The 15085-nt window shown below is 44.2% G+C and overlaps 1 protein-coding gene across 1 annotated transcript; it reads right to left on the bottom strand.

Annotated features, from left to right (window-relative positions):
• Positions 1-9592: 9592 nt before the first annotated feature.
• On the bottom strand, positions 9593-10267 carry LOC140587529 (uncharacterized). The gene has a single exon (XM_072708772.1). It carries the CDS (start codon positions 10265-10267, stop codon positions 9593-9595), a length of 675 nt encoding a protein of 224 aa, XP_072564873.1.
• Positions 10268-15085: the final 4818 nt, after the last annotated feature.

Genomic DNA, 15085 nt, shown 5'->3' on the forward strand with positions numbered 1-15085 from the left:
GGGGACCCACGTGCCTTGTTCGGGCTGTGCCCGACCAGGCCCCATGGGTGTAGGCCTGGCCACCAGGCACTCGCCATCGAGCCCCACCCCCAGGCCTGGCTCCAGGAGGGGACCCCGGTGACCCACGTCTGGGCAAGGGAAATCGTGGATCCATGTTATAACTCATCATAAGGGGTCTTGTGAGCCGCACTTCGTCTGGTTCCTCACCCAGGACCTGTTTGCCTTGGGTGACCCTACCAGGGGCTTAAAGCCCCAGGCAACTTAGCTCCTGGGATCATTGGAACACGCAAACCTCTCCACTACGATAAGGTGTCGGCTCCAGGAGAGGCCTTTTAAGACCATTATGAGTAAAATTTAAGACCAACACGATGCATTACTAGAAATAGTAGAATTATACCAGAAATTCTCATATTTTATGTCACTCATATCCTTCGCCCAACATCCACATATCATATGTGTTTACAAAGTGCGTTTTAATAAGTTCACATGTGTTTAAAGCATGTGGGAGTAGTATTTTAAGGCTTAAACTATAAAAAGGTTTATGTATATAGTCTTTCTATATCGCGGATTTTCACCTGTCGCTGATGGGTCTGGAACGTAACTTCCGCGATAGGTGGGGATCCCGACCCATCAGCGATAGGTGAAAATCTGCGATATAGAAAGACCATATACATAAACTTTTTTATAGTTTAAGCCTTAGAATATATAGTGATCCCCCGCCTATCGCGGAAGTTACGTTCCAGACCCATCAGCGATAGGTGAAAATCCGCGATATTGAAAGAATATATACATATACTTTTTTATAGTTTAAGCCTTAAAATATATAGTAGGTATGTTACAATCTCCCGATTCCCGCTGCGCCGCTCTTCCGTGCAGGTGTGTTTACGTCATCACGAGTTTGGTGGATGCAGGGAATAGCATAGCCGCGGGGAATAGCATAGCCGCGGAAAAAGTTGAACGGTGGGTTTATCTTTAAAGTTCCAGGAGCACACGCTTATAGATGACATAGTTCACATTTTTCATCACAACCTCGTTTTCGAATTTTTGTTTTTGACAGTGTTTCATTTTCCCATTGCAAAATTACCGATAAATTACTTCTCAAAGGCATCGCTTCAAAATCACTAGAGGTAAATAGATTTCTAATAAAATCCTATAGATTTGATATATCATTTATTCAACCATGTCTGTGAAATTTCATGACAATTCTTAGTGGCGAAGTCAATGGTTTTGCTTGTGAACGAAAGCATTCCCAACTGAGCGGTCACGGTAATGAGGTGCCCCAGAGGTCACGTGACTGCTATACTGCAACCTGATTCGTCAAGTGTGTTTGTTTACATTGTAGATGACCAAGTGTGTTTGTTATGAGAGATCTTTCACTGATATTTTGTGCATTCCTGCAGGGCTTTTTTCACTAAAACAGCTTATAAAACAAATTAATTAATTTTTTTGAAGATCACATAATTTATTCAATTTCTTTAAATTTCTCAACTTAAGATCACAGTGTCACACCCCACTCCGTCCGATCCTAATGTGTGCCACGCCCACCTCGTTACCTCGTGTTCATCCCTGATTATTCTCACCTGTTGCCTGTTCCATTTGCCTAGTCTTGTGTATATTAGTCCGTGTCTGAGTACGTCTTGTCAGATCCGTCATTGTAGTGTCCGTGGATGTTCCTGCGTGTTTGTCTTTTGCCGATTAAACCCCTGATTACCCGTGAGTACGGCTTGCTCTCCTTCTTCCCTGCTCTCCTTCTTCCCTGCTCTCCTTCTTCCCTGCTCTCCTTCTTCCCTGCTCTCCTTCTTCCCTGCTCTCCTTCTTCCCTGCTCACCTGCCTGCCGAAATGTGACACACAGCCTTTGTTTAAAATACATTAAGAACAAAAGGAAAAAGTGACCACTTATTTCCGCTACTATAATTGCTATAACTTCCTTATTTCTCAAGATATTTCAATGATTTTGGTGTCATTCTGTTTGTTATCTAGTTAGATTTTCTGTTATATGGGGGGTTTGGATTTTTTTGTAACATACCTATATATAGTGATCCCCCGCCTATCGCTGAAGTTACGTTCCAGACTAGAGACCTGCACTCCCGCGGGAGTAGCGCGGGACCCGCGGGACCCAATGCACCGAGTGCGGCGCGCGACAAGATTTGATGGGTGAATGCGGGTGTGGGCGGTAAGGTCCTCATGTATGTGCGGGTTGCAGTAGAATAGAATTAATCGCGGGACTCCCGCAAAATGGAATTATCTTAAAATGAATTTATTAAAAACAAATACTCTATTTATCTACTGCACAAAAGCAACAAGAACGACTAAATTAAAATAATAACAATTTACAGGCGAATCATCTACAGAAACTACAATTGCCGCGCTCTGAGAGCCGGGGGACGTAACCTGACAACCCAAGACGGAATCAGTCTGGTGCTTGGACGGGATGGCATGTTCTGAAAAGCTCCTCGTTCGTGTCCATGTTCATCATTCCATTTAATTAAACTCAAATAAAACGAAACATATTTATTTATTTTCCGTTTCTTTTTTATATATACTCAAAAGCGAAGCAAGTGAAACAAATAACAGAGTAGTGGGAAGAACCGGTAAAAATAAAACTACTTATATGTTTACCCGCAGGATCTTGCGGGCGGGAGTGGGACAAAACTTCAATACTGCGGGCAGGAGCAGGAGAAAATAATATATATTTTTTGCGGGAGCGGGACAGAATCTTGCAGGAGCGGGACTGAAAAATCCGTCCCGCGCAGGTCTGTATTCCAGACCCATCAGCGATAGGTGAAAATCCGCAATATAGAAAGACCATATACATAAACTAGAATTGCAATTCTGTGTTATTAATAATCGTATATATCAGAACTGTAATACGTAATACACCTTACATATGCCATGAGGTACCAAACTGTTTCATAAAAGCTGGGTGGAAAAAAAAAAAACATTGGACACGAATCAGGAATCAAATGTTTATTTTTTTCAGATAAGATACCAGCCTAAAAAAACTAAACAAAAGAAACCAATAAAAACATTGTGATATAATTTAAAACCTCCAACTGTCTGATTTTTAGCTGTACGTTTACTGAGTCAAGCCTTTCAGCGGAGAAGCAGCACAGACGCCATGAGATCGGGTGAACAAGGATTAATTAGAAGGAAGACAAAACAGGAACATCGAAGCACAAGACGGACGTCAATAACCGGACTAGGGAAACATACCTAACGCAGACTTGAATACATTAGACTAATGAAAACAACTAGAAACAGCTGATAAACACGGGGATTCCACACAGGGTTAACGAGGGGGCGTGGCACACGGGAGGAACGGTCGAGCTGGGCAGGACATACTGCACTTTTAATCAGATTTTTTTGATTTTCTAAGCAATTTTTATTCAAATAAGTTTTTTTTCATCTCTATTTTGCTATTTTGTCTTGGTTTAACTTTTTAAAATCTTGTTTTTATAAAGCACACCTCTCCTGGAGTCGACACCTTGTTGTGGTGGAGAGGTTTGCATGTTCCAATGATCCCAGGAGCTAAGTTGCCCGGGGCTTTAAGCCCCTGGTAAGGTCACCTAAAGCAAACATACGGTGGCCCCTAGAGACAAAACACAAAAAAAAGGAAAAGCAGAAACAAAATGAAAATGCGCTGCAATTCAAAAAAGACAAACAAAAGAAAAAGCAGAAACAAAATGAAAATGCGCTGCAAGTGGAAAAAGACAAACAAAAGAAAGAGCAGAAACAACAACAATATATATTTTTGTATAGCGCATTATCACAACATTACATTGTCTCAAAGCGCTTTACAGCATCCCCACCCAAAGCCCCCAGTGAGTAATCCATGGGCGACAGTGGCAAGGAAAAACTCCCTAGAAAGAAGAAACCTTGGGAGGGACCAGACTCAAAGGGGGAGCCCATCCTCCAGGGGCCGGCAGGGAGAGTCAAATACAGTTAAGTCTGAGACACAAACGGTGAGCAGGGGGAGATGGCAAGCCGGTGCCAACACTCCCTCCAATCGCCAGGCAACCAGACGGCAGGGAGTGGGTCATACAAGGAAGATGACACAGGCAGAACGGCGAGCTGGATGCACGGACGTCGGCAAGCTGGATGCACGGACGTCATTGCTAGAGGCTGGACATCTTGATAGATTGAGGTCTCCCGGCAGCACCCCCCAGTAGAAGTAGGGGGAAAGAAAAAAATGCAATTAGTCAAAGTAAGGGAGACTATAGGCAGTGCTAAAAGGTAGATGAGTGCAATATGAAGTGCAATGCTCTGGCAGATATGGCTATGGCAGCATAAGTATGAGGGAGAGGCAGGTGGGAATGCAGGCATGGGGAGTCCCTGAAATGTCAGCACTCCAATCCCACAAGCAATTGTAAAGCTAGAGTGACAGCACTGTCAATTCAGTTTATCCAAAGCCAATGGCACCGATCCCCACCCAGCTCTACACCTCACACTATAGGTTTAACTGGGAGTGAGAAGTTAGCTAGAGCTAGAACTAGTGTCCCTATAAGGGACGTAACTTCAGCGATAGGCGGGGGATCACTACTAGTGTCCCTAAATAGGTGTGTTTTTAGTCTAGACTTGAATATTGAGAGTGAGCCTGAAACCCGCACATCCGGTGGAAGACCGTTCCACAGCTGAGGAGCTCTGTAGGAGAAAGCTCTGCAGCCTGCCGTAGCTCTTTCTACTCTAGGTACTAACAGATATCCCGCACCTTGAGATCAAAGCAAGCGTGGGGGGTTGTATGTGGTCAGCAGATCACTAAGGTATTCTGGTGCATGGCCATTCAGTGCTTTATAGGTTAATAGCAGTATTTTATAGTCAATCCGAGACTTAACTGGTAACCAATGAAGGGAGGATAAGACTGTTGTGATGTGATCAAATTTTTTAGTGTTTGTGAGAATTCTGGCTGCTGCATTCTGTACCAGCTGAAGTTTATGTAAGGATCCAGATTGGCAACCAGAAAAGAGGGCATTACAGTAGTCCAGTCTGGAAGTTACGAAGGCATGTATTAATTTTTCTGCATCACGAAGTGAGAGCATCTTACAAAGCTTGGCTATGTTTCGTAGATGATAAAACACAGTTCTAGTAATACTTCTTATGTGAGCATCAAAACATAGATCTGAATCAACTAGAAAACCAAGATTTCTAACCACTGTGTTAGGTTGTGTAGGAAGGCCACTAATGCTGAGGTGGTGAAACTTATTTCTTGCAGCCTTGGGACCAATCACCAGTACTTCTGTTTTTTCTGTGTTTAACATTATGAAATTTTTTGCCATCCAGCACCGGATATCTAACAGACAATCTTCTAACCGAGATAGGAGTGATGTATCATCAGGGTTAACAGATATATATAACTGTGTATCATCTGCATAACAATGAAACCCAACACCATGATTTCTAATAATGTTACCAAGCGGTAGCATGTATAGGGTAAACAGTAGTGGGCCCAGTACTGATCCCTGTGGGACACCGTATGTGACTTTGGTGGCCTTGGATGATTCGTTATTCACATGTGCATACTGATAGCGATCAGTTAAATATGAGCGGAACCAAGAGAGTGCTGTCCCTGTAATGCCAACCACACTTTCTAATCGGTCCAAGTGGATATTATGGTCCACAGTATCAAATGCTGCAGTTAAATCTAGTAATACCAAAAGCGATATACAGCCACAATCTGAAGCCATAAGTAAATCATTCATTACTTTGACTAGAGCAGTTTCTGTGCTATGGTTTGGTCTAAAGCCAGACTGATATAATTCATTAGTATTTTTTTGTAGGAAAGAAGACAACTGATGAACTACAACCTTTTCCATGATCTTTGAAATGAAAGGAAGATTTGGGATAGGTCTATAGTTTCCTAAAACACTAGGTTCAAGATTTGGTTTCTTTAGGACGGGTCTAATAACAGCCATTTTAAAAGGTTTTGGAACATATCCAAGCTTAAGAGATGAGTTTAGCACATTTAACAGGGTATTGCTAATCTGCGGTGCAATTTCCTTGAATAATTTTGTAGGAATTGGGTCTATGAGGCTTGTAGAGGATTTACAGGAGGAAATTAAGCTCAGGAGTTCTGAGTGTTTTAAGGACGTGCACTGGATGGTCTGTCTAATCTTAGTTATTTTAACATTAAAGAATATCATAAAGTCATTACTCTTAAGAGATTGTGGGACTTGCGAGTTTAATGGAGAATTCTGTGTTAACCTAGCCACGGATTCAAATAGGAATTTTGGATTGTACTTTGGAGCTGTGGTCAACGGGAGGTTATACTGGATTTCAAACGTTAACAAGTAATGATCTGAGAGCAGAGGACTCTGAGGCATAATAGATACATGTTCCACCAAGATGCCATGGCTAATAATCAAATCAAGGGTATGATTACAGGCATGAGTAGGACCGAATACATTCTGACATACTGTAGGTGAGTGCAAACGCTATTTGTAAAGGATCACTATCTTTCTCCATATGAATGTTAAAATCACCCACAATAACAGCTTTGTCAGTACTAACCACCAGGTTAGTTAAAAAATCAGCAAACTCCTTAAGAAAATTACTGTACTACTGTTATTGTGGTCTATAAACAATAACAATGGTGATTTGGGCTGAAGAGCTATGAAGAGATGAGCAAGCAAGACTAAGAACAAGAGTTTCAAATGTGCTGAAACTCAGATCACATTTCTCTGTCACTCCTAGGCTGGATTGAAAAATTGCAGCAACACCACCACCTTTGCGATTTGGTCGAGGGTTATGCTTATAACTGTATTCAGCTGGAGTAGATTCATTTAGTGCCATGAATGCATTCGGTTTAAGCCAGGTCTCCGTGAGGCATAGGGCACCAAGACTAAAATCAGTAATTATTTCATTTATTAATAGTGCCTTAGGAACATAAGAACATAAGAACATAAGAAATTTACAAACGAGAGGAGGCCATTCGGCCCATCAAGCTCGTTTGGGGAGAACTTAGCTAATAGCTCAGAGTTGTTAAAATCTTATCTAGCTCTGATTTAAAGGAACCCATGGTTTTAGCTTCCACTACAATAGCAGGAAGACTATTCCATACTCTGACTACACGCTGTGTAAAGAAGTGCTTCCTCAAATTTGTTTTAAAATGTTCTCCTGCTAATTTCCATTTATGGCCACGAGTTCTAGTATTTAGACTAATATTGAAATAGTCATTTGGCTGAACAGCATCCAGACCCGTTAGAATCTTATAGACCTGAATCATATCCCCCCTTAGTCTCCTTTGCTCAAGGCTGAACAGATTCAGTTCCGTTAACCTCTCCTCGTAAGACATTCCTCTAAGACCAGGAATCATTCTCGTAGCTCTTCGTTGCACCTTTTCTAAGGCAGCAATGTCCTTCTTGAGGTATGGTGACCAAACCTGCACACAGTATTCTAGGTGGGGTCTTACCAAGGAATTATATAAGTGTAACATCACCTCCCTTGACTTAAACTCCACACATCTAGAGATATAACCCAACATTCTGTTCGCCTTTTTTATTGCTTCCCCACATTGGCGAGAGTGGGACATGGAAGCATCAACATACATACCGAGATCTTTCTCGTAATCAGCTACCTTTATTTCAGTGGAACCCATAAAATATCTGTACTGTATATTTCCCCACATAAATTCTTAACTGACCTCCCTGCCCCCCCAGTCCCTAGTTTAAACATTCCTCAACTATTCTGCACATACGCCTCCCCAATACACTGGTTCCCCTATGGTTCAGATGCAACCCGTCCGGCTTGAACAGGTCCCACCTGTTCCAGAAGGTCTTCCAGTGCCCCATAAACCTGAACCCCTCTTTCCTACACCACCATTTTAGCCACGCATTTAATCCCCTTATCTCAGCTAATTTTGCCTGACTTGCACGTGGCACGGGAAGTATTCCAGAGAATATCACCGTGGATGTTCTGCTTCTAAGCTTATCCGCGACTTCTATAAATTTATCTTGCAGAACAGCCCTTCTGCCCTTTCCTATGTCATTGGTGCCAACATGCACCACGACCACTGGATCCACCCCGGCTGGGGCCAAAAACCTGTCCACTCGATCTAGAAGGTCCCCTACCTGGGCACCAGGCAGGCAAGACACCGTACGGGACCCTCTATCACGGGTGCACACATAACTATCTACACCTCTTATAATTGAATCACCTACTACCACAACCTCCCTCCTACTGGGGCTAGGTGGCTCCTTGGTGCCCAAGGGCTCACCTGCCTCCCCAGTCTCTTCCGGCTCTAAAGCCGGAAGCACCTGAAAGCGGTTAGAAACCGTTACTTCAGGTGATGCCGCCTCTGTGAACTGTGTACGCCCTTTTCTACGTCTACGACCTACGTTCACCTAGCTCTCTCGACCTACCTGTTCATCATTCTCATCCCTCCCCGCTTGTGACGTACACATAGTCTCCCTAGAAGGCGTATTAACTCTCTCCTTTAACTCATTGCTATGCTGGATGAGAGCCAGTCGCTCCTCTAGGTCACGAACCTGGACCATGAGTGAGTCAACTAACCCACATCGCTCGCAGACGAAGTCCGACTGGACGCAAGCATCCAGAAGGGCAAACATCTTGCAAACACAACACTGAGCTGGCCCCATAATTACCTAACTCACTATGTCCCCGTCCTTTACTCCCAGCCCAGTATATTAATAGAGAATATTTAAACTTTTAGTTGATCTAATTAACGTATAGTTAAAACAAAGTGCCGAGTACACTAAAACACTAAATTAACACTTGCGTTAAATCGGTACTTTATTATAAATTATCCGGCAGCGTCAGCGATAACAACCTTTAAATTTAACTTTTAAAATAACCAAATTTACAATTACTTACCCGAGATTAACTTCCTGCTGAACCACGTTTAGCTAAACTAAAGCGAAGTTGCTCTAGGGAGGCCAAAAAACCACAAAAACCCTCTCAAAGCAGGCTACTGCCGGAGCGGGGAAAAAAGTGGAAAATGTCCTCCCGGCCCCGACCGGCGACCGAGCAAAGCTCCGGAGCAACTGACCTTTTAGAGTTAATGTTACCGATGTTCGATAATATTACCCGCGGGTGTTTGATGCGAAGGACGCAAACAGAAATGCCACTCGCGCCCGCAGCTGTCGGTAACACTCACAAGGACAGACAAGTACACACGTAAAAATAAGAGTAAAAAATGAAAACAACAACAACCACCCACGTAACCGTGCTGGCACACAAACGCTCAAATATACTTTACAGATAATTCAAATCAAATCAACCGCTTTAACAGGCACACAACACAACACAAGTGCACACAGCAACTACACCACTCCCGAACAGTACAGCAATCCCAGCAGCCTCTACAGCAATCCCAGCAGCCTCTACAGCCAATGATCTTACATTCAGAAGTCCAAGTGTAAGTTTAAGCCCAGCATTACAGCTGTTTTCTAGTAACGGATTCATTGTAATTTTTATTAAGTTATTATGGCACACACTACGGTGGAATTGGCTTCCATGATTAAAAACACAGGGAACAGACACAGTCTCAATAAAATGAACCCTAGGTGACGACTCTAGGCGACTAGCAGGCGGTCGGTTAGGCCGTTTTGCCTGCCGCCTGGACTTGGCTCTAGTTAGTCAGCACTTTGCCTGGAGACTATGAGCTATGCTTTTAGACAAGAGGTCAGCACCAGCCCGCGAGGGGTGAATACCATCCCTCTTCAAAAGCCCAGGCCAACCCCAAAACATCCACCAGTTGTCTATATAACCCACACCATTTATCGGGCACCATTCCGACAGCCAGCGATGTAGCAACGATAATCTGCTGTACATTTCATCGCCACGTCTAGCAGGGATGGGGCCAGAGCACGTTATTGACACACACATCTTCTTCGCAAAGTTGCACACCTCTATAAAATTTGACTTTATGATCTCCGATTGCCTCAATCGGACATCATTAGTGCCGACGTGGATAATAATCTTAGAGTATTTACGTTTACTTTTAGCCAACACTTTTAAGTTTGCCAAGATGTTGGTCGCTCTGGCACCAGGGAGACAATTAACTATGGTCGCTGGAGTCGCTACTCTCACGTTTCTTAGAATAGAGTCGCCTATTACTAGAGCACTTTCAACAGGTGTCTCAGCGGGAGTTTCACTGAATGGGGATAACCTGTTGGAAACGCGAATGGGCGAATGGTGCCGGCGTGAGTTATGGTTGGATTTACGACTATGCCGCCGGGTCGTCACCCACTCGCCCTGCTGCGAAGGCTTTGCTGCCGGAGCGGGGGAAGACTGAATACCTATGGCGGACATATCCGGAGCCGCTAACACTGAATCAATAAAACTCTCAGTTTCCTGAATGTCCCGTAACGTCCGGATACGTCCCTCTAAAACTACAATCTTCTGCGTCAGCCTAGCGACTAACTGATACTTCTCACAGGTAAACGTACCGCTAACAGCATGGTTAATGGCTTTTATCATGCACCCGATGGTGAAACTGTTCTGATTTTATTGGGTACGGAGGGAGGTATTTTTAAACAGTAATGTTCCCTGACCGGAAATTGAACCCGGGCTGCGGCGGTGAAAACGCTGAATCCTAACCACTAGACCACCAGGGATACTAAATGAAGATGTGCTGCAAGTGAAAAAAGACAAACAAATGAAAAAGCAGAAACAGAAAGAAAATGCACAGCAAGTAGACGATCCAAAACTGGAAGTGCTCCACCACACTAGGGGGCGCGGTGAGCTCATGTGGCCCAGTCGCTACACAGTAGTGACGGGAAGTTCGACTGAATTAACTGATTTGATTCTTTGGAGCTGTCCGTTGTAATGAAATGATTCTAAAATCGATTCTGTGATTCACTTTTTTTTTTCGTCTTTTTTGCGCCTGACCGTATGACTCAACGAATCATGGGATTGGATAATAAATCAAACGGTGTCTCAAGGTTACGTTATTTGACTGAAAGATGGGGCTGGTGTTCAACAAAAATGTTCAGCTTGACTATTCACAATAAAAAAACAATATATAAAAAGCAGAAAGGGTGTCGATGCTCCACTCTGGAGTTGCTCACGGGGAGAGGCGCCAAGCTGGGGTGGGCATACTTATTGCCCCCTGGCTGGGCGCCTGTACATTGGGGTTTACCGCAGTAGACGAGAGGGTAGCCTCCCTTCGCCTTCGAGTGGGGGGACGGGTCCTGACTGTTGTTTGAGCTTATGCGCCAAATGGCAGTTCAGAATACCCACCCTTTTTGGAGTCCTTGGAAGGGGTGTTGGAGAGCGCTCCCCCCGGGGACGCTCTTGTTCTGCTGGGGGACTTCAATGCTCACGTGGGCAATGACAGTGAGACCTGGAGTGGCGTGATTGGGAGGAACGGCCCCCCGATCTGAACTCGAGTGGTGTTCTGTTGTTGGACTTCTGTGCTCGTCACAGATTGTCCATAATGAACACCATGTTCAGACATAAGGGTGTCCATATGTGCACTTGGCACCAGGACACCCTAGGCCGCAGTTCGATGATCAACTTTGTAGTCGTGTCATCGGACTTGCGGCCGCATGTCTTGGACACTCGGGTGAAGAGAAGGATGGAGCTGTCAAATTTCCAGGTGTGATTGGCTACATAGATGGCACACATATTCCCATTAAGGCTCCTGAAGGAGACTATGTGAATAGAAAGTCATTCCACAGTATTAATGTGCAGGTAGGTGAGTTTCTAGCTTTTAGTAGTTTACTGCATTGAATTATTGGCCTACTTTACAGTACATCTACAGTAACTAATCACTATTCTGCATTGTGAAGATTATATGTGATGCAGCCTATGTCATCAGCGATGTGGAGGCAAAATGGCCTGGGTCTGTGCATGATGTGTTCCGTGAATGCACACTGAGTGCTAGACTTGTATAGAGTGCAGCTATATTATAATCTTTAAGCAATATCTTGTTCCCTCATATTGCACCTTAACATGTAAACTGTCTACTCATTATTTTAGGGGAGTTCAGTGGTTACCTACTCGGTGACAGGGGGTATCCATGCCAGCCCTATCTGCTGACCCCATACCCTGATCCTGAGCCTGGCACACAGCAAAGATATAACTTGGCTCACAGCAGGACCCGGGCCAGAATAGAGATGACCCTGGGCATACTGAAGGCCCGTTTCCAGTGCCTTCGTGGGCTCCGTGGCACCCCAGAAAGAGCCTGTGATATCATTGTTGCATGCATAGTCCTGCACAATATTGCAATGATGAGAAGAGAAACCTAGGTTGTTGCACCAGAGGTTGACCCTGATAACAACCCTGACATTCCTATTGATGCAACAGATGGACAAGCTGTTCGAAACGCAATATGTTCTAATCATTTCCAGTAAATAAGTTTCAAATAAATACAAATGACAATCATTTTATGAACTCTTCTTTATTTCCTGTAACTGAATATGCAAAACAGCATTTTAATATTTTGTTTTGAAAGACAGTTAACGATCCATCAACTTGTGCCACTACCCACCTTTAACTGATGTTCCAATATTTGTATTTCTATTCGCGTTTTCTGCATTTTTCGTTTAATGTGTTCCATTTTCAAATCTTATTTTTCAATTTGTTTCTCAAGGTACATTTTGCATTACAGGGAGCTATTAGAATACACAAAAATGTTACATCTTGGCAGTATTGCACTGTGAAAATTGTACCACTATAAATATAACTTAGAAAATAGACACTTGTAGCTAAAGACATTTTCATTTAATGAGAAGAATGATTGTTATTCCAATTTTTCATTAACTGGTAGGCAAATACTGAAGTATCTTACAGAGGTGCACTGTGGCTGTGGATGCAGTCGGTTCACCCTGGCGATTTTCTGCATTGCTCTGTGAAGAAAGGATAAATGTTTTAAAATGGTGCATCACTTACATGACGTATTTGTTAGAAAGTGCATACCATAGGCTGCTCTACATCTTCCCTCCCTATGACAGATGACAAGGTGTCTTCATCCTATAGTGAATTTTATCTCTTACTTGCATACACCAATAATGAAAGACATAAATCTCAAGAGTATGTACCATTACATGGGTGTCTTGCGGTTCCACAACAGAGATTACTCCATCAGTAACTGCAAGACAATGAGGATTACAGGCAATTCCATCCATCCATCCATCATCTACCGCTTGTCCGGGGTTCGGGTCGCGGGGGTAGCAGCTTCAGTAGAGGCACCCAGACCTCCCTCTCCCCAGCCACCTCTACCAGCTCCTCGGGGAGGACACCGAGGCGTTCCCAGCCCAGCCGAGAGATATAATCCCTCCAGCCCCGGGGCCTCCTCCCTGTAGGACATGCACGGAAAACCTCTCCGGGTAGCCGCCCAGGAGGCATCCGCACCAGATGTCCAAACCACCTCAACTGGCTCCTTTCGACGTGAAGAAGCAGCGGTTCTACTCTGAGGCCCTCCCGGATATCCGAACTTCTCACCCTATCCCTAAGGGAGAGCCCAGACGCCCTCATTTCGGCCGCCTGTATTCGCGATCTCATTCTTTCGGTCATTACCCATAGCTCATGACCATAGGTGAGGGTAGGGACGAAGATGGACCAATAGATCGAGAGCTTTGCCTTTTGGCTCAGTTCTTTCTTAGCCACGACGGACCGGTTAAGCGCCTGCAAAACTGTAGACGCCACTCCGATTCGTCTATCCAGCTCCCGATCTCGCCTACCCTCACTCGTGAACAAGAGTCGTCTGCAAAAAGCAGTGATGCAATCCTGAGGCCACCAAACTGGACACCCTCAACACCCTGGCTGCGCCTAGAAATCCTGTCCATAAATATTATAAACAGGACCGATGACAAAGGGCAGCCCTGGCGGAGCCCAACCCGCACTGAGAACACGTCCGACTTATTACCGGCAATGCGGACCAAGCTTCTGCTTCGTTCGTACAGGGACCGAATCGCCCACAACAGCGGACCCCGGACCCCATACTCCCTAAGCACCCCCCACAGAGCACCTCGGGGAACCCGGTCGTAAGCCTTTTCCAAATCCACAAAGCACATGTAGACTGGATAGGCAAACTCCCAGGCCCCCTCCAGTACCCTTGCAAGGGTATAAAGCTGGTCCAGTGTTCCACGGCCAGGACGAAAACAGCATTGTTCCTCCTGAATCCGAGATTCGACTATCGATCTCACCCTCCTCTCCAGTACCCCGGAATAGACTTTCCCAGGGAGGCTGAGAAGTGTGATCCCCCTGTAGTTGGAACACACCCTCCGGTCCCCTTTCTTAACCCTTAGGAGTCTGAAGGTGTTTTGGAGCCCTGAAGAGATTCTGACATGTCCTGACATTTGTGCATTTTTCAGTTACTTATAAACATATAAATGTCTAAAGTCTGATAACATTGTATTCAGCAGAAACTGGGTTACAATAATATATGAGCAGTATGTATGTACAAGTCTTTATATTGGAGAAAAAAACAGTTATGCGTGATTATTGAAAACAACAAAAAAATAAGTCACTGAAATTAGACCACAAAACACATTCATGACATTTGTGTACAAGACTTTTGTGACCTGGATCTTGTAGTGTAGAGGTTTTACTTCAAAATGATGTGACAATCATCTCACTCACTCATTTACAGAAAACAATACATTAATTTAAATTTTCTAAGACACTTTTTGTTTAGAAAGGCCATATGCGAGGAGGTGGGAATGCTCATGAATAATGCTGTAGTTCACACCAGAGAAGACAAAGACCTGCATAATGAGCTGTATAATTACCCCTTTCAGTCAGGTATGGGACAGAGGAAAGTGCTACAAGAAAATAATTTGAGGACAGAAACATATTTCTTGGTTTGTGGTTTATTTAGCATGCATGTCCCGATGTGAGGTGCTGGTGAAGGCAAGGGTGATGCAGACACATTCCTAAAAACAAATAAATAAAAAAATGTTAGCATCTCAAACATTTACACCCGAAATGTTTGTGCTAAATAACATTACCGATAGCAGTTGTCACATCCCGCTCCGTACGATCCCGATGTGTGCCACGCCCCCCTCATTACCTCGTGTTCAGCCCTAAATGTGATCGCCTGTGTCCTATTAAGTCTAGCTTGTCTTGTGTATTTAGTCCTCGTCTGAGTCAGTCTTCCCCAGACTTGTCATTGTAGTGTCTCGT

The sequence above is a fragment of the Paramormyrops kingsleyae genome, unplaced genomic scaffold (assembly GCF_048594095.1).
Source record: "Paramormyrops kingsleyae isolate MSU_618 unplaced genomic scaffold, PKINGS_0.4 ups317, whole genome shotgun sequence".
In the NCBI taxonomy this organism is placed as follows: Eukaryota; Metazoa; Chordata; class Actinopteri; order Osteoglossiformes; family Mormyridae; genus Paramormyrops; species Paramormyrops kingsleyae.